This window comes from Mobula hypostoma, chromosome 4, assembly GCF_963921235.1.
Source record: "Mobula hypostoma chromosome 4, sMobHyp1.1, whole genome shotgun sequence".
Lineage (NCBI taxonomy): Eukaryota > Metazoa > Chordata > Chondrichthyes > Myliobatiformes > Myliobatidae > Mobula > Mobula hypostoma.
The window spans coordinates 25,763,782-25,785,801 of NC_086100.1; the positions used below are offsets into that span (position 1 = coordinate 25,763,782).

Sequence of the window (22,020 nt, forward strand, 5' to 3'; positions counted from 1 at the left end):
TCACTGCACCCTAAGTTATCATGTGTCCTCCTCAGAATTCACAAATTCTCAATCCACCATGTTTCATCTCATCATCATTCTGAGAAATATTACATTTGGTTTCCTTATCCAAATTATGGACGTATCTTGCAGATACTTACATAGTGAGCTGGGGCTCAAGCTCTGATATCTGTGGTACCCCGTAAATGCACTCTGTAAAAGATACTTTAGTGCTGGGAGTAGAAGTACAGCCAGCTGATCAGACTTTCCACAGTGTGGGATTGGGATGGCACGGTAAGCATTCTTGATGGTGGTATAACAGTGGTCAAGTTTGTTGGCTCCTCTGGTTCCACAGGTGATGTGTGGGAGGTAGTTGTTGTTCAGGGACTCCTTCCAGCTAACCTGATTGAAAACCCCCACAATGATAAGGAAGGCATTCCGGGTGTGCTATTTCATACCTGCTGATCATGGAACTCAGCTCTTTCAGTGCCTGCCTGATGTTGGCCCGAGGTGGAATGTACACCGCTACCAGGATGATGCCAAAAAACTCCCTCGGCAGATGCTAATTCAAAATTCCATGCCTCAGGAAGGAGGCATCCATCATTAAGGACCCCTATCACCCTTCTCATTGCCACCATCAAGGAGATGAAGACACACACTCAAACTTTCAGTAACAGCTTCTTCCCCTCTTTGATGAGATTTCTTAATGGTCCATGAGATAGATAAATAAGTATATAATGTAATTTATATGTTTTCTTTTATGTGTTGCAATGTATGACTCCCGCAAAACAACAAATCTCACAACATATACCAGTGATATTAAGAATATGAACATAGAATAGATTAAAAATGGTGGAAAAACAGAAATAATGTATATTTAAAAAATGTGAGATAGTGTCCATGAGTTCACTGTTTACTTAGGATCGAATGCTATAGGGAAGGAAGCTGTTCCTGAATCGCTGAGTGTGTACCTTATCTTGAGGTGTAGAGAAAGATTTTGTTTTGTTAGTCCTGTGGGCATTTTTGTCCGCATTATTTCAGTTTAAACCCTCCAATTCACAGCAAAATTCAAATTTAAGGTATAAATTTGAGTGATTCTTTGTATTTTATCCTTTGAAGTTCGTATTTTTAGATGTGTTGCATATTTTACAGTTTGCACTGTTAGTTTTTTTTGCACATTAGGGTTTAAAGTTTTTTTAATAGGTTCTATGGTTTTTCTTTGTTTTGTGGCGATCTGTGGGAAGATGAACCTCAAGGTTGTATACTGCATACTAGATAATAAACATACTTTGAATTGTGAACTCAAGTTTACAATGGCTTTTTGTTTGACATTTCTTCTTGTAGGTAGATGGAAACAACACAACTTTAAGTATGAGTGTTCATTTCAAATCGCTGAAACGATTGGTGGAAGAACCAGCTTTCAGTGAAATCCTCATCCCTTTGCAATCTGTGATGACTCCTACTCTGCCATCAACTCCAGGCACCCACACAACTCATGACCCTTTCCCTGGTCATTGGGCCTACATTGCTGGCTTTGCAGACATGGTAAATTGTCGATTATTTTTAATATGCTCCTGTTTCATCATTAGTTCTCAAATTAGCTGCGTGTACGTGTTCAAGATGTTACCACCTTCTGCCTGAGTGAGAATATACTCAACAATTGGTGTGCTGCATAGCCTTTTGTCGTTATTGGACAAAGTCAGGAACTTGTGTATAATTGAAATAGCAGTTTAAAAATAAATTTTGCACTTCCAGATATTTCACCGTTTGAAATATTTTACTTGGGAACAATAGGTAAAATGGGGAAAACTCATATATAATAAAGTCATCATTTGTATTATAAGCTTGTAATTAAATTGCGGAGTTGGTTATGACACCAGTCTTGAAGTCGTGTTCTGACAGCATTTTCAATATACTGTACCTTGTGAAGTTTGTCCCTTCTGCCTCAACTTGCGATTTGCAAGTTTTTTGATGTTTTTTACAAGCTTTTTAAAAAAATTCTTATTTAAGTAACGTCTTTACTAACTAGATGTGGGCTTCTAAATTCGCTTCTTAAACTTGCTGTTCATTTTACATTGCAATGTTTTTATCAGTTTTTTTGGAAATGTAATTTACATTTTGGCTTCTGACTTTTTTTGTATTTCTTTGCCATTGGAAACTACCTCAATGTTAATGTGATTTGATTGTCATATTCTTTCACTTAATAATCTTGGTGATGTGGATGCAAACCTCTATTGTATTGGCTGTCACATGCATGATATAACTGGGACGGCCTGTAGTGTGAGTAGTCTTAAGGTAGATAAGTCACCTAGCCCAGATGGACTACAACCCAGAGTCTTGAGAAAGGTTGCTGAATGGATAACGGATGCATTGATCATGATCTTTCAAGAATCACTTGATTCTGGCATGGTCCTGGAAGACTGGAAGATTGCAAATGTCACTCCACTCTTTAATGAAGGGAGGAATGCAAAAGAAAGGAAATTATAGGTCAGGTAGACTAACCTCAGTGGTTAGGAAAGTGTTGGAGTCTATAATTAAGAATGAAGTTTTGGGGTACTTGGAGATGAATAATAAAATAAGTCAAAGTCAACATGGTTTCTGTAAAGGGATATCTTCCCTGACAAATCTGTTAGAGTTCTTCGATGAAGTAATAAGCAAGATGGACAAAGGAGAGGCAGTGGATGTCATTTACTTGGATTTTCAGAAGGCATTTGATGAGATGCCACATATGAGACTGCTTAACAAGATAAAATCCTATGGCATTACAGGAAAGATACTGGCATGGTTAGAGGAACGGCTGACAGGCAGGAGGCAGTGAGTGAGAATAAAGGGGGCCTTTTCTGGTTGGCTTCCAGTGACTAGTGGTGTTCCTCAGGGGTCAGTATTGGGACCACTATTTTTCACATTTTTGTTCATGATTGGGATAATGGAATTGATGGCTTTGTGGCAAAGTTTGCAGATGATATGAAGGTAGGTGGAGGGGTAGGTAGTGAATCAATGCGATTGCATCAGGACATAGACAAATTGGAAGAATGAGCAAAAAGGTGGCAGATGGAATACAGTGTTGGGAAATACGTGTGATAATGCATTTTGTTAAAAGGAACAATAGTGTGGACTATTATCTAAATAGGGAGAAAATTCAAACATCAGAGGTGCAGAGGGACTTGGGAGTTATCGTGCAAGACTCTCAGAAGGTTAACTTACAGGTTGAATCTGTGGTAAAGAAGGCAAGTGCAATGTTGGGATTTATTTTAAGGGGAATAGAATATAAAAGCAATGCTGAGGCTTTATAAGACACTAGTCAGGCCGCACTTGGAGTATTGTCAACGGTTTTGTGCCCCATATCTCAGAAAGGATGTGTTGTCATTGGAGAGCGTCCAGAGGAGATTCACGAGGTTGATTCTGGGAAGTAACGTGTTAACGTATGAGGAGTATTTGAGGCTTTGGGCTTGTACTCACTGGAATTTAGAAGAATGTGGGGGGATCTCATTCAAACCTACCAAATATTGAAAGGACTGGATAAAGTGGAAGTGGAGGGGAGGTTTCCTATGGTGGGGGCATTCAGAACTAGAGTGCACAGCCTCAAAATTGAGGGGCGACCTTTTAGAACTGAGGTAAGGAAGAATATTTCTAGCCAGAGATTGGTGTACCTTTGGAATGCTCTGCCTCAGACTACAATGGTGGCCAAGACCGTGGGTATATTTAAGGCGGAAGTTGATAGTTTCCTGATTGGTCATGGCATCAAAGGTTATGGGGAGAAGGCAGGTGTATGGAGTTGAGTGGGATCTGGGATCAGCCATGATGGAATGGCAGAACAGACTCGATAGGCTGAATAGCCTAATTCTGCTGCTATGTTTTATATTCTTATGGTCACTTGTATAGTACTTTGAAATAATTGCAACTGATCAGACCAAAAATACTGTGATATAGTAAGAATTTTTATTGTAAATTTGTAGAGACTGTAGATACAACTTCTGATCTTTGAGATTTTGTTCAAAAGTGTCTTCTTCATCTTTTGCATCTGTAAAATTGAGCTAGTTTCCTTTCGTAGAACATAGAACAGGGGAGCACAGTACAGCCCCTTTGGCTCACGAATTTGTGTTGACCTTTTAATCTATTCCAAGATCAATTTAACCCTTTGTTCCCACTAACACACAATTTTACTTTCATCCATGTGTCTATCCAAGGCTCTTTAATGTCCCTAATGTATCTGCCTCCGCCTCCCTCCCTGGCAGTGTGTTCCATGCACTTAGCACTCTCTTTGTAAAAAAAAAGGAAACTACCTCTGACATCCCTGCTATACTTGCCTTCATTCATCGTAAAAGTATGCCCTGTCATATTACCCATTGTCACCCCGGGAAAAAGTCACTGACTGGGCACTGTATTTCTAATCATCTTGTACACACCTCTGTCAAGTCATATCTCATCCTCTTCCCTCCAATGAGAAAAGCCCTAGCTTGTTAGAGGTTTTCTCATAAAGCATGTTTTCTAATCCATGCAGGATCCTGCTAAATCTCCTTTACACTCACTCTAATGCATTTCACGAGCTGTTGTCACTTTGCCTATTTCTTCCAGCTTCTAATCAATTTCCTCGTCTACCTTTATCTCCCAACCCCAATCAGCTTACATCAGGAATTAGAATAACACCAACTTGGTGAAAGCTTGTAAGCAAATAAAATTGTTGCAGTATACATAATTCAACAACAACTTCCATTTATTTTGTATCTTTGACACAGAAAAACATTCCAAGATGACTAAAAGGTTTGACCACATAAAAACAGATACTAGGCCTGTGAAGAATACATATTAAATGAATAATCGATAAACAGTAATAAATGTAATTGTGAATTGAGAAGAGATGCATTTACAGAAAGTTTTGTAAGACATGGAACTTGGTAAACAAGGGAATATTGGAACTAATGAAAAATAAAGTTATAGAAGTGTGATGGGCTCAAATTTAAAAATGCTATGTAGATTTTTTTGGTGGCCATGCTCTACTTACCATGTATTTATCACCCTGAAAAATCAACAAATCCCTATATTGTTTTAGAAATTTCAATCAGTTAATCCCTTGGCCTCTTCTAGAGAAAAGAGCCTTTCTTTGTTCAACTTTTCTGAAAAAATGTGCTCAACTCATTTCTACTATTATCCTTGCGAATCTATTTTTGCACCTTCAAGTACTACTATTTCTTTTTTTTTAAAATGTGACACTTTTTAAGGCTTTTTTAAAAATCTTGTCAGACCTTCCTGAAGCGGCTTGAAATGGAATGATTGAAAAGATACTCATTTGATGATAACGTGAGCAGAAATCTTTTGGACACGACATATTTCTGTGCTATAAGAATTTTGTAAATTTAGGAAATGTAACGCAGCTTAGTCAAAGAGATGGATGAACAGTGTGGTGTTAAATACAAAACGTTCAATGCCAAAAAATTTGGATCACATCGTAACTTTGATGGACCAAAATGTTCTATATACTGTACCAGTCATTGATATATAGTGTCTCCTTATTGCTTTATATGGTACTTAATACGGATCCTGACTCTTGCTATTGGCTTTTTGCATCTTCTCATGTTAGGTGGAAATCTTAGCTTCTCTTCAAAAGCCCAAGAAAATCACTCTTAAAGGTTCTGATGGGAAGTCCTACATTATGATGTGTAAACCCAAAGATGACCTCAGGAAGGATTGTCGTCTTATGGAATTTAACTCACTAATTAATAAGGTATGTTATTTGAAATTATAAAATAATTTTTGGAAATGTGTACACATTGCACGGTAGGGAAATCTTGAGCTAAGTGTAACAGGGTAAATTATTCAATTCTATAGTGATTATCAAACCATAACTTTAGGGAACGTGCAAAGTTCGGTAATGTTTTTATTGTGGATTATTTCATGTTTATGAAATAGGGTGTGGTCTGTAGTTAGAAAATATTAGGGATTGGCTTTTATGCAGCATCTGATCATCCAGCTCTGAATGATTTGTATGTATGCAATGATCTTTAAAATATATATATACACACACACACACACACACACACACACACACACACACACACGTATGTATATTGTTGTTGTTGTTCGTCCATCGTTGACATCAATGAGGACCTCGACAGCATTATGATGGTGTCGAGACTAGCGCGTGATTTGGATTTAAGTGAGGGAGAGTTGCGCAGCATCAGCCTCACTCTCTCTTCCCAATCCCATCTGGATCCAGTGGCAAGACAGAGTCTAGATGGCTGGAGATGGGACTAGGCGCAGTGGATGACCAGGACGTCTTCTGTGTCTTGTCCTGCTCTACATGTTCCACGACGCTTGCAGAGACCGCCGCCTTGACCGTTGGACCTTCCATTGGTCTCATCCGCTCAATCCGCCGGAGTCTGTCTTCACATGCTGGGATAGACAACTCCCTATCTCACCGAGGGTTTGAAACCCGTCGGCTACCCTCACCTGGTTTAGCCAGCTTGTCGAAGCCGTTGCCCGGGGTGTGGTCGCTGTCGCATGCAAACAGCTACGGGGAGCCACAGGTGAGAGCTGAGTGCCAGGTGGGGACCAAAGGTGGACTAACCGTCCTAAAAAGGACGCGACATGTTCCCCCACCAGAGGTGCTACCCCTCCCTGACACCCCATACACCCTATATATATATATATATATATATATATATATATACACCCCATATATATATGTATTTATATACACACACATACACATTTAATTAAACCTAAGTGCCTTTTCTCACAAAGCATGCTACTTTAGAACAGATGGGTTTAAATGTTAATTATAACTGGCTACAGCCAAACAGTATAGGATGCAATTCTGGGGTGATATGTTATTATGTCTTGATCAGAGTTTTGGTTGCAGAAGGATGATTGTTGGACAGGGAGAGGCATAAGGGATGATATCTTGGATCAGTGTAAGAAGCTTTGAAAAATTGATTGTGTAGGTTATGTGGAAATTAAAACTTCTGCCAAACTAACATTCTGTTTACTCTTCTATTGCTTTTCAAACTGTTGTATTGAAGAATATTAGATTTATCTATTGGGCCCTCAAGTGTATTATTTTTGTTGCAATATTCAATGAACTAAAGGTAATATTTCTGTATTGTTGCCACTGTTAATCTTTAGCTGAATGTGGCTGAGTAGTAGGATTGAGCTCCCCAGTAGCAAGTTGGGAAAGGAGCATTTCAGAGGCACTAATACATGTTTGAAAATCAGTCACTTTTTTCTTTGATTTTTAATTTGACTATGACTATGTTTGAATGGTAAGTAAATGAACAATAATTACATTAAAAGAGAAATGTAATTAATTTAGATAATCTGACATTGACAGTGCTTACGTAAAGATGCAGAATCTCGCAGGCGAGAACTTCACATCAGAACATATGCAGTCATTCCTCTGAATGAGGAATGTGGTCTGGTTGAATGGGTCAACAACACTGCTGGCTTAAGACATATACTGAATAAATTGTATAAAGAAAAAGGTAAGGATTTAACCTATCACAGCCCTATCTTCTGTAGTTCAATATATATTAATGACTTTGATATGTTGCTATCAATTCTAGTACGCTGTGGGGTTTAGAATGATCTCTTAAAGTTAAATTTGCTGCAATTGGTGCAATTTAATGACAGGATACTGTAAATAGTACTTCAAGAGTGTGGAGGGACAGGAAAATAAACCTGTATACAATTTTACACAGCTTTAAAGATGACACCAAATTAATTAAGTTGTAAAATAGGTACAGTGGATTCCAGCTAATTGGGCTATTGGCTAATCAGGGCAGCTGCTTATTTGGGACAGCTCTTAACGAACAAAAAGTAATCAAGAAAATAACCGGACTCCTTTATTTGGAACATTATGCTGCTTAATTCAGACAGGAGACTATTGCCTAACAGTTTCTAACTAACATCAGTCACGTGTACTTGTGTAGCCATTAGACACTACACTGTGCTTGAACTTCTTCAAAATAATGAATAGCTTTTACAGAGTAACTAAAAAGAACTGTATTTCAGTGGCGTAGGAGTTATTCACCTAAAACATGGATTGTGAGATGAGAATACTTCTGTGGAGTTTTGTTAATGATTCGATGGCATTACCCCTGGAAAAAAATTATGAGCAGATTGAGTATTAAGTGTTGAGTATATGCTCATTGGATAAGTAGTTGAGGGGGAACAGTTTGTACAGCTCTAGTGCAAAATTGGAGAGCAGGATTTGTTAGATTGTTCTTTTCAAGAGCTGGCACATTGACAATTATTTTCTACTATTCTATAATCTGATTGATGTGAAATTCTGTGTTTGATTTAATTTCCAATTTGGCTTTTTTTAATACAGAATACCTTAAAAATATCCTTCCAACAAAATTTAAATGAAAAAGTGCATCATGTTCCTCATCATGCTCTATTATTTAACAGTTTCCCTTCCTTTTTTGCCCGACCATCCCATTATATTAAAACTTATTTTTGATTTGAATGTTTGCTCAGAACAAGTTACTTATGGTTTATTATCCTTTGCTGGTGAGAAATGAAATTTGATAAAAATGTAGAGCAATATTGGAACGAAAGCAATGATAACTTGCCTTGCATATTAGCACAAGTAAAATTAAAATGACCATAGTAATCTTTTTTTGTAACATGTATCAATTCCAAATTGTATGCCCAAGTTTAATTTCCTTCAGAAGTTCGGTTGACTGATCCTAGTAATCATGATACTTGGAACACCTCTCTGGAACTGAGAGATTTTGAGTTATATATTATCCTTTTGTTAACCTCACCACTACCACTGCTACCCCAATCCGATGGTGTTCCTTTAATGAGCATTCCATTCCTGATAGCCTGGTCTTATACTGTTCTGACAGTGCAGTTGGATCTGTTAGCTAAAGGGAGAATGAAAGGCCTAAATTAGTCCCCAGCCCCACTCTTGCAGTTCAAAGTCTGTTTTTACAACACATTCCACTGAGCTGATAAAGTCACTCACCTGAACATGATTAATCTGTATAAATATTACATCATTAATTTTACACAGTTGCAGTGACTGTATTTGACAATGTTCCCAATGATTCCCAAACATGTTCATGATGCCTTTATAAATATAACACTATCTAATTATTGGATTTTGGATTTCTTCTTACTTCTGGCTTTTGAAGTTATGTTTTTTTAAACAGGTGTTTACATGCTTGGAAAGGAGCTACGTCAGTGCATGCTACCAAAACAAGCGCCTTTAGAGGAGAAACTATCTGTATTTAAAGAGCAGCTTTTGCCGCGTCACCCTGCTGTTTTTCATGAATGGTTCCTGAGGACCTTCCCTGATCCAACTTCCTGGTCAGTTTGTGTTTCTCAATTTGGTGATACGATTGATCTGCTTTCCTAAATAAAGGAGTAAGAGATTCAGAAAATTTGTAGGCTAATTTTTTCTCTACATTCCATATCTATGTTTAGGTGATCCCTTCCTTGAGTTATATGACACAACTGGCAATGGTTGAATCAGAAAAGGGAAATGAATAACTTAACATGAGAGAAGATTACCAATTATTATAATTGGTACTTTACCTGTAAAGCTAAACTACAGCAGAAACAAAGGTTAAGGCACTAAGTTTGAATTGATACTTGTGCTCTTGAAGAGAGTTTATTATAGTTTGCCAGAAAGATGGTAACTTGAAAGCACAAAATAATCTGCAGATGCTGGGGTCAAAACAACACTCACAACACGCTGGAGGAACTCAGCAGGTTGGGCAGCATCAGTGGAAAAGATCGGTCGACGTTTCGGGCCGGAACCCTTCGTCAGGACTGTGAAGGGTTCTGGCCCGAAATGTCGACCGATCTTTTCCACTGATGCTGCCCGACCTGCTGAGTTCCTCCAGCGTGTTGTGAGTGTTGGTAACTTGAAAGGAGAGTTAGGAGGGAGATGAACAAAACTGAAAATATAAATTATAAATGTAATACACAGAATGGACCTGACCACAAGTCATTGTAAACAGATATAATTTAGATGCAAAGACTGAAACATGACAGTAAAGTTACCAAAGTGAGAACTAAATATCCCAGAGAATTCAACATTCATGAAGGGTGTGTGAGAGGAAAAAAGAGATGGCATAGCACTGTTTATGATGACATTTTTCCAGTAGTTCTAGGAAGAAATGCATAGTGTGGCATTAGAACCGGTTTTAGTAGAATGAAGTAACATCAGGAACAGAAAAAATTGGTGGGAGCTGTTTATTGGCCTCCTAATAGTAAGAATGATGCAGTAAAAGAGATAGATTTCTTTTACTCAATCAGTATGATCACACAATCAGTATGTTGCAGAACCAGTTAAAGAACAACTTTTTATTTTGAGCATTGCGTGCTAAGATTAATTTTGTAAACAGCCTCAAAGCAAAGAGTGAGTTGAGTTTGATAGAATTTTACATATCAATTTTGAGAGTGATATATTTCAATTTGAAGCCAGGGTTTACAATTTGAACAAAGGAAACAAAGTATTAGGGCTAGTTTGACTGTAATAGACTGGGAAATGATATTAAAGGATGTGACTAATATTTTTAGAATTAAAATATGATTTGTAGAAAATATACAATCCTTTAAAAGGCACAAATTAAGCAGCTGTGCGTTACAGGAGAAATTGAAGTAACTATTAAAATTAAGAAAAAGGGAGCTGAAGAAAGCAACAATTGCGAAATTGGATGACTGAGAAATTAATAAGAGATCAAACAGAATACAAGGCTCAGTGAAAAACATAAAACACATGCTGTAACGGCTTTTGTGAAGATTTTTTTTTAAAAAAGGAAAGATTAGCAAGGCCAAATGGGGGAGATGGCTGCAATTATAATGGGAGTAAGAACTTGACTATGCAATAAAATAATTTCTTTGTCCTGTGGTCATGGAATAGTATAGAAAAGCTTCCCCAGAAACACTGGAGAACCAAGAATCCTGTGCAGATGAAGAAGAGAAATTAGTATTAATATTAAAACTAAAACAGTTGTAAATAAAGCAAAAATAGTAGTAGTAATAATATGATAGTTGTTAATGAGCTTGAAACCTGATAAAACCCCATTATCCACATACTTTGACTAATCTGTGTTAGTTCCTTCGGAATGTATTTCGTAGACGTAGAGAAAATGAGGCGGAAGCAAGTGGATGTGATTTAATTGTACTTTCAGAAAGCTTTTAATAAGGTCACACTTAGGAACTTGATAAAAGCATTAGAACAGTGGTCGGAGGAGTGTGACAGGCAAGTAATATACTAGATTGAGATTTGGTTACCAAGGAGAAAACAGCATTGTAGTAACTGTTTCATTCTGAAGTTGGCAGGCTCTGTCTATTGCAGTGGTACCACAGGCATAGGTGCTCAAGACCCAACTACTCACAAAATATAAATCCAACTTTGATGGAGAAGAAAAAACTAAGTGACAATGTGAGTAGCAGTAAGAATGCAAAGAAGCTTGAAGAGGACATAGGCAGGCTGAGTGAGTTCACACCTGCATTGGCGGATGGGGTAGAAAGTGGGGTGAAAAACAAACACTGAGCATTTAAAAAATAGTGATAGCTTGGGAAATGTTGATATTCAAACAGGAATGCATGTACAAAATTCACTGCATGTGAATATGCAGGTGGAGAGATTGGAAAAATATGTTATGTTGGCCTTCATTGCTAGAGAATTTGATCCAAGAATAATGATAATAAAATAATAGAGGGCTATGGGTACCCTTGGGTAATTTCTATAGTAAGGAAATGTTCGGCACAGCTTTGTGGGCTGAAGAGCCTGTATTGTGCTGTAGGCTTTGAATGTTTCTATATGACAAGCACTGGTGACCTTGTTGAGTTTATGTCTGGAGCAATGTATGCAATATAGGTCACTTACCATGAATGAAATTCTCTTGTGTTAGAGAAGGAGTGCAACAAAACTAGTTCCTGGGAGTGCAAGTTGGTTATGTAAGGAGATATAGAATTGGCAAAGCCTGTGTTAAATACATTTTGGAAGAATAAGTGTTGACCTTGATTAATGTATGAAATTCTCAAAGAGTTTGATAAAATAGATGCAGGGAGGTTTCTTCTGGCTGAGAAGTATAGAACACGAAGTAAGTGATGGGTTGGCCATTTAGGACTGAAATTAGGAGGAATTTTATCGTAAAGGTGTTTGAGTCTTGAGAATTCACTGCCCTGGAGGGCTGTTGAGCAGGCAGTTGATCAGAATGGGAAAAAGGTGCTGAGTTAGAAAATCAGCTCTGATTCTGATCAGTGGTGGAGCAGAGTTAAGAGGCAAAACAGCAACACTTTTATTAGTTGCTGTAATTTTTGAGGGAGAGATAATTCCAGAAATTATTAATTATTATCAATCTATATGATGATTTGTAGGACTTGGTCTAACTTAAGGCATACTGTAATTGGTCATTATGTTTTCTTTAGTGAATTAGGTTGTAATTTAAGGTTTCCATTTCTTTTCTGCTAGGTACAGTAGTAGATCAGCCTATTGTCGGTCTGTTGCTGTGATGTCAATGGTCGGCTACATTCTGGGTCTAGGTGATCGGCATGGAGAAAACATTTTATTTGATTCTTTAACAGGTGAATGTGTTCATGTCGACTTCAACTGTCTTTTCAATAAGGTAATTGATTTTAATAGCTCCATTTAATATTTTTATTTTTAAGTCAATGCAATTAATCTATCTTATAAATAAAGATCTAAATAGTTGAACTGTTAATATTTTATATTACCTATTTGAAAAGGTTCTTATGGCAAATTTTAATTTTCAGCTGCCATTGGTCAAGCTCTTGATTAATACTTATTTGATTTGTCTCTGGTTGTGCAATAGCTTTATAATATATTGCAGCTGTGTTTGGATTTAAAAGGGCAACATTATAGGTTTGCCTTCTCCTTCATTTAACACCCTTAGTGACTAAAGATTTTGAAGATCACTCCCTAATAAGAGGCAAAATATTTTGGCATTAGTATTGCCATCAAACTCAGAACAGTAGAATCATAGGATATGGAAGACACAGCAGGAGGATAATCGGCCTATTGTATCGGTGTTAGCTAAAAGAGGGCAACTCAATCTAATTCCATCTTCCAGCCCTATAAATGTGTCCCCGCAGGTCACAGCTCTTGAAGTATACTTTCTAGATGACTTGTCCCGATGGTGAGTTCTATATCCCTTCCACATTCTGAGTAGAAAGAAATATTCCTTATCTCCTATTTAATCCTTGTCCTGGTTATTTTAAGTCTTTACCCCCTTGCTTCTGCACACCCTTCCTTTTTACTATGATATTTATAATGTTTTAAACCTCAGTTAATTCTCCCCCAACAAAATTGATGTTATGCAAGGAAGTTGGAAATGAAAAAAAAATTCGGAATTCATCATAACTCATTTTGTTACCAAAATTCGAAGTAAACCTATTATCAAAGTATATACGTGTCACCATATTCAACTCAGAGATTCATTTTCTTGTGGGCATTCACAGTACATATATAAAACACAATAGAATCAGTGAAGGATCGTACCCAACAGGACGAACAGACGACCAGTGTGCAAAAGACAATCAACTGTGCAAATACAAAAATAAAGAAAAAATGGTGGTAATAATAATAAATAAGTGTTAAATATTGAGAACATGAGTTGAAGAGTCCTTGAAAGTGAGTCCATAGATTTAGGGAGTATTTAAGTGTTGGGGTGAGTGAAGTTATCCCCACTGGTTCAAGTGCCTGATAACTGCTCCTGAACCTGGTGATGTGGGTCCTGATGCTCCTGTATCTTCAGCAGCAAGAAAGGGCATGGTGGGGGGTCCGAGATGGTGATGCTACTTCCCCGCGATAGCGCTCCATGTAGACGTGCTCCATAGTGGGGAGTGTTTTACCCATGATGGAGTGGACTGCATCCACTACTTTTTGGAGGCACTTCTGTTCAAGGGCATTGGTGTTTCCATCCCAGCCAATAATGCAACCAATCAATATACTCCGCACCGCACACCTATAGAAGTTTGTCAGTTGTAGATGACATGCTGAATCTTCACAAAATCCTAAGGAAGCAGAGGCCCTGCTGTGCTTTCTTTGTAATGTCACATATGTGCTGGGGCCAGGACAGGTCCTCTGAAATGTCCTGAGGAATTTCAAGTTGCTGACTCTCTCCACCTCTGATTTCCCCTGATGAGGACTGGTTTACGGACCTCCGGTTTCCTCCCCTTGAAGTCAATAATCATCTGCTTGGTCTTGCTGACATTGAGTGAAAAGCTGTTGTGGGACCACTCAGCCAGATTTTCAATCAGATCCTTTATCACCTTCCCAAATATCTTCTTGTGTGGTTTGTTGTTCATTTTTGTTTTAATGTACCCCTTTTGTGTATCGTGGAATGTTTGACTATGGTTTTCACAGATGTTCTCTCTCTATGAATGCAAAATGTGATTCTGCAATGAACTGCATACAGTGAACTCAGAGCTATAATATTTAATTCCACAATATTTAGTATGTTTTGATTTAAAGTGGATCACTTTCACCTTTTAAAGAGAGGAAATAGTTTATATGTGGGCCAATTTCAGGTTGTTATTTTGAAGTAGCTGTGTTTGTAAACCATTTTCTGTGATAATTCTTTGTGGAACACCAACTGGCTGCTCAGTCAGCCAAATTCTGAAAAGCTTTTCATGTATATAACTGCTAAATTTCCAGGAAAGGCATAAGATAGCATTTCCTTCAAGTTCATCCTTAACCAGAAAATTTGTAGAGAGAATAAGAGATTGTGCATATTTGGATTAAAGATATTGTGCTTTCATAGGGAGAAACTTTTGACGTTCCAGAAGTTGTCCCTTTCCGCCTAACCCACAACATGGTCCATGCCATGGGCCCCATGGGGACAGAAGGTTTGTTCCGTCGAGCCTGTGAAGTAACATTGAGATTAATGCGTGATCAGCGAGAACCTTTAATGAGGTAAAATGTCAGATTTTAGATGTATCATGATTTGACTTGCTTTCAATTACTTCAAAAATCATGATAAATATTGTTTTGCTTAACTTCTGTTTTGTTGGCTTACTTTAGTGTGTTGAAAACTTTCCTGCATGATCCCTTAGTGGAGTGGAGCAAACCAGTAAAAGGAAATACGAGAGTTCAACCTAATGAAACTGGGGAGGTAATCAATGAAAAGGTCAGTGGAAAAAAAATACAGACTTTCTTGTGGAATATTGAAGAACTTTTTGTGTGTGTGTGTAATTGTATTTTACTGCAGTCTTGTATGTGCTATGTGTGGTTTGTGGTGTGTATGTCTATTGGTCCCAGAGTAACGCTGCTTCATTTGGTTGTATTCAGTGGGGTTCATGTATGGTTGAATGACAATTAAACTTGAGTTTGAACTGTAGATATTGGAAATCTGAATCTTTTTTTGAAAAATTAAGTGCAAGAAACCTTGTAGTCTAATTCTGCTGAGGGGCTCTAACCTGAAAGAATAATCCTATTTTTCTTTTCACAGATGCCAACTAATCTGCTGAGTATTTAAAGACTTTGCTTTTATCACAGTGTTTCTTGTGTTGGCTTTAAAAAAACAAACTCAAAGTGGGCAAAATATATCTAATTAATAGATTTGAAAACCCAGACATGCAGCAAACGTAAAATAAATTCAAAAAGCCAAAAACTGATGAAAAATCATAGAGCTGAAATGTTCATTCTGTTTTTCTGTGAGCTAATACTGTCTTGCCTGCAGAGTATCTCAGCATTTCTTAACTTCAGGAAAACAGTTCTTTCCTCATTTGGAAAGAATGGTATTGTTCAGAAATAAATGTTACTTAAGCTTTCAGTTTTTAAGGATCTTGTGTATTTTTACAGATCTACTAAGATAAAAGTAGATACCATTCTCTTTGGATAAATAGATTGAATAGTAAAATTCATTAACCCAGTGTTTATATAAATCAGTTAAATGCAGGGGCCTGAACCAAATGTTGGGTGACAGTGGTTCACATCCTACTTCAGCAAGTTGGCAAATTTAAGTTCAGTTAATCAGAATCAGGTTTATTATCACTGACATACTATCTGTCATGAAATGTCTTGTTTTGTGACAGCAGCAGCACTGTGCAATGCATAAAAGTCATTATAAATAACAATAAGAATATATATTTTAAGAATCAATAAATAGTGCAAAGAGAGAGCAAAATAGTTTATGGGTTCATGGCCCATTAAGAAATCTGATGGCAGAGGGGAAGAAGCTGTTCATGAAACGTTGAGTGTGTGTCTTTGAGCTCCTGGAAGAGGGCATGTCCTGGATGGTGAGGATACTTCGTGATGGATGCTGCTTTCTTGAAGCATTGCCTTTTGTAGATGTCCTCGGTGGTTGGGAAGCAAGTACCCATGATGGAGCTGGCTGAGCCTGCGACATTTTGCAGCCTTTTCCGATTCTTTGGATTGGAGCCTCCATATCAGGTGATAATGCAACCAGTCAGAATGCTCTCTGCGGCATGTCCAGGAATTTGCCAGTCTTTGGTGACCTACTAAATCTCCTCAAACTCCTAATGAAATATTGCTGCTGTCATACCTATTTGTGATTGCATCAGTATGTTCTCCCCAGGATAGATCCTCAGAGCTGTTGAACCTGAAACTGCTCTTCCTTCCCACCTCTAATCCTGCGATGATGACTGGTTCCCTCAACTTCCCCTTCCTGAAATCCACAATCTGTTCCTTGGTCTCACTGATGTTGAGTGGAAAGTTATTGTTGTGACACCTCTCAACCAGCTGATCTATCTCACTCCTATACCATCATCATTCTGCCAACAACTGAGTCATCAGTGAATTTATAGGTATTGTTTAAGCTGTACCTAACTGCAGTCATGAGCATAGGGAGTTGAGCAGTGGACTAAGCATAATTCCTTGAGGTGCGCCTGTGTTGATTGTTGGTGAGGAGATGTTATTTTCAATCTGCATTGACTGTTGTTTCCTGATGAGGAAGTGAAGGACCCGGTTGCAGACAGAGGTACAGAGTCCCAGGTTTATAAGCTTGTTAATTATTACTGATTTATTATTATTATTTTGCCCGATGCCAGCCCCCTAGGCCTGAGTCGACCTAGTAGTAGTAGTATTAATTATTACTGAGGGAAAGATGATGTTGAACACTGAGTTGCAATCAATAAATAGCAAGTATTTGTGTTGATGTAAGTATTGCTATTGTCTGGGTGGCCTAAACCCAGGTGGACAGTCAGTGGGATTGCATCCGCTGTAGAGCTGTTGTGGTGGGAATTGCTTGTAGCAGATCCACAGAAACCAGTGCTAGCTGACCACTCTATGCCACTTACCTTATATACCTTCTGTCAAGTCCTCTTATCCTCCTTGGCTCGAATGAGAAAAGCTCTAGCTTGCTCAACCATTCCTCCTAAGGCAGGCTTTAAAATAATATATGCTTTGCCTTCACAATAGTCAAATTTCAAATTCTTTTATGATTTTTATTGAAACATTACCATAGAAAGTATTTTATCTGGAAACATCATACCTTGGTATGGCAATTGCTCAGTATGTGACCACAAGAAAAATGATGGAGTTTTACGGACACAACTCAGCACATTATGGAAACCAGGCTACGCTCCGTGGACTCTGTCTATACTTCTTGCTGCCTCAGTAAAGCAGCTGCATAATCACCGCAGACATGCTCTCTGTTCTTCCATTGGGCAGACAATACAAAAGCCTGAAAGCACATAGCACCAGACTTGAGGGCAGCTTCTACCCTGCTGTTTTAAGATTACTGAATGATTCACTGGTATAATTAGATGGACTCTTGACCTCACAATCTCACTCACTATGATCTTGCACCTCATTGTTTACCTGCACTGCACTTTCTCTGTTGCTGTCACACTTTATTTTGCATTGTTACTTTTTTACCTTGTTCTATGTACATCAAGCTCTCGTCCTTTCTAAATTGAAGAAGTCCAGCTCTGAACTCACAGAAGCTACTGGAACCCAAGTACACCCCTGTAATGTCTGGAGAAGTCTTGTCAGAAGTGGTCTTCATGGAGTAGCTGCCAAAAAGCCATTCCTCCAAAGTGGAAGCAAAGCCAGGAGATTTACCTTTGCACTAAAACACAAGGACTGGGGTCTGAATAATTGCAGCAACTGACGAGTCAAAATTTGAAATTTTTGGTTCACTACATGGATGAGTGTTTGTAGCCAAATGAAGCACAGTGGAGGTTCCATGCAAGTTTGGGGCTGCATTTCTGCAAATAGAGTTGGTGACCTGGTCAGAATTAATGGCAGATTCTCATTCATCATGCAATACCATAAGGGAGACATCTGATCAGTCCCAACTGCATTCTGCAGCAGGACAATGACTGCAAACTCATGACCAAGGTCATAAAGAACAACCTTCAGCAAAAAGAAAACAAGGAGTTCTGAAACAGATGGTATGGTATCCATAGAGCCCTTATGTGAACATCATTGAGGATTACCCTGGAGACAGAGAAGCAAGCGAGACAGCTAAAGTCTGCAGAAGAACTGTGGCAAGTTCTCCAACATGTGTGAAACAACTTACTAAGCGATTTTCTTATAAAACTGTACAACAGTATACCTAAGAGAATTGATGCAGTTTTAAAGGTAAAAGGTGGGCACACCAAATATTATAGTAAATTTTGGATATTTAGAAACTTCTCATTTCATTATTTTTTACACGTGCCTCAGACTTTTGCACAGTACTGTATCTCTCATCTGTTGCACTCAGTTTCTGCGGTCAGCCACTGCGTTTCTGGCCCTCAGCCTTGCCTTTTTCTTTGGGCTTCTTCACAAGAGCTCGGATAGCATATCCTGAAACTCCAGTCTGGTATGAAATTTCTGCTTGGTAAAGACCTTGATTCTCACTATTTCCATGGTGTAAAAATTGATGATTTCCAGGTTAAACTGTTACATCCGCCACATCCTCACCTTTTAGTTTGGTTGTCCCTTGCCCAGTTTGATTCCTTCTACACCCATTTCTGTTTTAGTTAATCATTTTAGTTCAGTCAACTCATTATGTAATTGATTGTTATCATCCTGTTTGTTATCTTTGTTTAATCATGCACTGGGCTATATACCTACAAAGTAATCAAGTTTTTATTTGAAAAATGGTCTGCTACTTAATGTTATTTTCTTTCATGAAATACAAAAAAAACTAACTTTTTTTTGGAAAATGAATGTTTGCATATCTAAAATTTGCTCTTTTCTACTGTCACACTAATGCAGAAGACAAAAAAAATCTAAAACAAAATTTATATAAAAATTCTAGAGTGCTTAAGACTTTTGCACAGTACTGTATATTCAATTATAATATTCAAAAGGGACTTGAACGGCTATCTTGCAGGCCAAAGGAAGGTGTGGAGTTGTGGGATTGTACTTGCAGAGCCTGTACAAAGGTGAATAACCAAATAGTTGAATCCTGTAAACACGAGGAAATCTGCAGATGCTGGAATTTCAAGCCGCACACATAAAAAATGCTGGTGAACGCAGCAGGCCAGGCAGCATCTCTTGGAAGAGGTACGACTGTACCTCTTCCTATAGATGCTGCCTGGTCAGTTGAATCCTGTGCTGTGATCATTCAATGTTTCTTTAATTAAACTGCTTATCTTCTCTTTCAGGCCAAGACCCATGTTCAGGACATAGAAAAGAGGCTACATGGCGTGATTAAAACAAGAAATAAAGTGAAGGGGTTGCCTTTATCCATTGAAGGCCATGTCCACTACCTTATTCAAGAAGCAACAAATGAGAAACTACTGTGCCAGATGTACCTTGGTTGGGCACCATACATGTGAAAGCATTGATTAACTCTGGTATAAGTGATAAAGCAAGATTGGTGAAGTAAGATGGAGCTATATGATTTGCGGCCTCCTTTCACCTTACATCAAAATCACCTTAGTGGTTTTAGAAACAAGTTTAATTATTTGTCCTATGCACCTCTGTAGTAAAGACTTAGTCTTTGAAAGATTATTTCTTTAGAAGAAAACGTACTTCGATCAAAGGGACTGTATCAAAAAGATGAAAAGGATCTGTAAATCTGCTATAACAAAGAATAGAGTGTAGAGTAAACATGGAACTTTATTTTAGATCAAGTGCACAGAAGAGCATGCAAAAGCAAATGTTAAAATAAAATAAAGACAAGGTCAGCTGAGGACATGATGTACAGAAATCTGACACAAAAGTGTGGACTATTAATATTGCAAAATATGACTAGAGAGGCCTTGGCATAAGACACAAACAGGTTGAAAATGTTGGCAGTCTCAGAAGTGATCCAGCAAAAAAGAAAGAAATTCCTTGTGATCTGGATAAGATCAAAAAACCTTACTTACCTCTGATACCATGGCTCATTGCACAATATGAACTTGTACTATATCGCTGAATTTGCATAATACATTGAATTATATTGATTTTGGGGAACAAGAAGCTTAAGTTGAAAGCAAGATAATTGATTGGGATCAATATGATTTTACCTGTTAAGCTAACATTAAGTTGCTGTGTGGAATTTTGAGGTACAGGGTGATCTCCTTTCAACTCTACAATGTTACTGGATCCTGTACATGAATGGAGAGTGAATAAAATCCAACCTCCAGACAAATTTGTGAAAAAAAAGCATTCCTTGGAATTAATGGATAAATAAAGTTTGGCAAATTGAAATAATCTGTTATTTTGATTGTTATTACTTTCTGAGTCTTGTTAGATTTTCTCAGAGAGAGAAAAAAATAATAGAGGCTCTAATGAAGAACCTTGACATTACAACAGCTATTTTCATAATCTAAACAATCAACATAGACATTACTGTATTGGTGGCTCATTTATTTAATTAGTTTGTAAATGTGTATTACATTGGTAGATTCTTAAACCTGATACCTGTATCCCTGAGCAGAGCTTGATGCTTTTATTTGTTTTGTCTGTAGCTTGGAAAGAAAAATAGATCTGAAGAAAATGGAAATTGCAAATGAATACTTTTTCATGCTAATATAACTAAATTGTGGAATTGTTGCAGTTGGCTTTCGATATGGAAATTTCTCTTGAAAGGAAATAATATATTTAATATGGGAAACTTAATTGAAATTATTTAAATTCCCACTCAAGATGACAACTGACCTACTTAATATTCTATGAATTTCATGTGTAGTCTTCACTTTACCATCATCTGTGCTGTTTTGCCTTATAGATGTAGAAACATCTGTTTACAGCTGACTTTAATAATGATAGATACAGTAGTTGTTACTCTCTTTTCATTCAAAGTCTGTACATATCTTAAGTGTGAAAAATAATATTTTTCCATGGATACTAGATATACAGATTACAATTAGTCTTTGGCTATGATAAATGGTTCATTATTATTAAATACTTTGGCCATGGCAAGTGTGATTGAACAGAGAGACCTGGGGATACAAGTACATAGTTCCATGAAAGTGATTGCACAGGTAGACAGAGTGGTGATATGGAATGCTTGTCTTCAGTTGCCCAGGAATTAAATATAGGAATTGGCATTTCATGATGCAGTTGTGTAAATCATTTTTTTGGGCTGCACTTTGAGTATTGTGTGTAGTTTTGGTTGCTGGACTGTCGAAAGGATTTGATTAAGCTAGAGAGGGTGCATTGCAGATTGATAGGTACATTGATTAGATGGGACGACTTGAGATGTGAGAAGATAGTGAATAGGTATGGACTCTTTCTCCTGGAGGCTGTTTGACCTTTAGAGGCTCATAAAGTTATGAAGACCATAGTTTGAGTTGATAGTAATGATCAAACAGGGTAGGAGTGTTTAAACTTAGAGAGTAGTGGTTTAAAGTGAGGAGGAAAAAGAAGGGCATTTTTTCACAGAGGGCAGTGAGTATAAAGAATAAGCTGCCAGATGAGGTGGAACATTTAAAACACATTTGGATAGATTCATAGATAGGAATGTTTAAAAGGATGAGGCCCAAATATAAACAAATGGGTTTAGTGTAGAGAAAGATCTTGGTTGATATGGATGCATTGAGCAGAAGGACCAGTTTCTGTGTTGTATAACTGATTTTGATGGTGGTAATTTAAATAATGTATGAAGTTGGGGTGGAAGTTAGGAACCTAAAGACACTACTGACCTTTTTGCATCATGTACAATTGATACAAAA

The 22,020-nt window shown here is 37.7% G+C and overlaps 1 protein-coding gene across 3 annotated transcripts in view; it reads left to right on the forward strand.

Moving 5' to 3' along the window:
• The window catches only part of atr (ATR serine/threonine kinase), a 134,200-nt gene extending 113,660 nt beyond the window's left edge, over positions 1–20,540 (forward strand). For all 3 annotated transcript variants that reach the window (XM_063045415.1, XM_063045416.1, XM_063045414.1), the window contains 8 exons: positions 1,324–1,524; positions 5,558–5,701; positions 7,307–7,457; positions 9,135–9,291; positions 12,413–12,566; positions 14,724–14,875; positions 14,984–15,089; positions 19,522–20,540. In XM_063045415.1, the coding sequence (XP_062901485.1) occupies positions 1,324–1,524; positions 5,558–5,701; positions 7,307–7,457; positions 9,135–9,291; positions 12,413–12,566; positions 14,724–14,875; positions 14,984–15,089; positions 19,522–19,695 (1,239 nt within the window). In that variant the 3' untranslated portion in view covers positions 19,696–20,540. The remainder of the gene's footprint in view (positions 1–1,323; positions 1,525–5,557; positions 5,702–7,306; positions 7,458–9,134; positions 9,292–12,412; positions 12,567–14,723; positions 14,876–14,983; positions 15,090–19,521) is intronic.
• Positions 20,541–22,020: the final 1,480 nt, after the last annotated feature.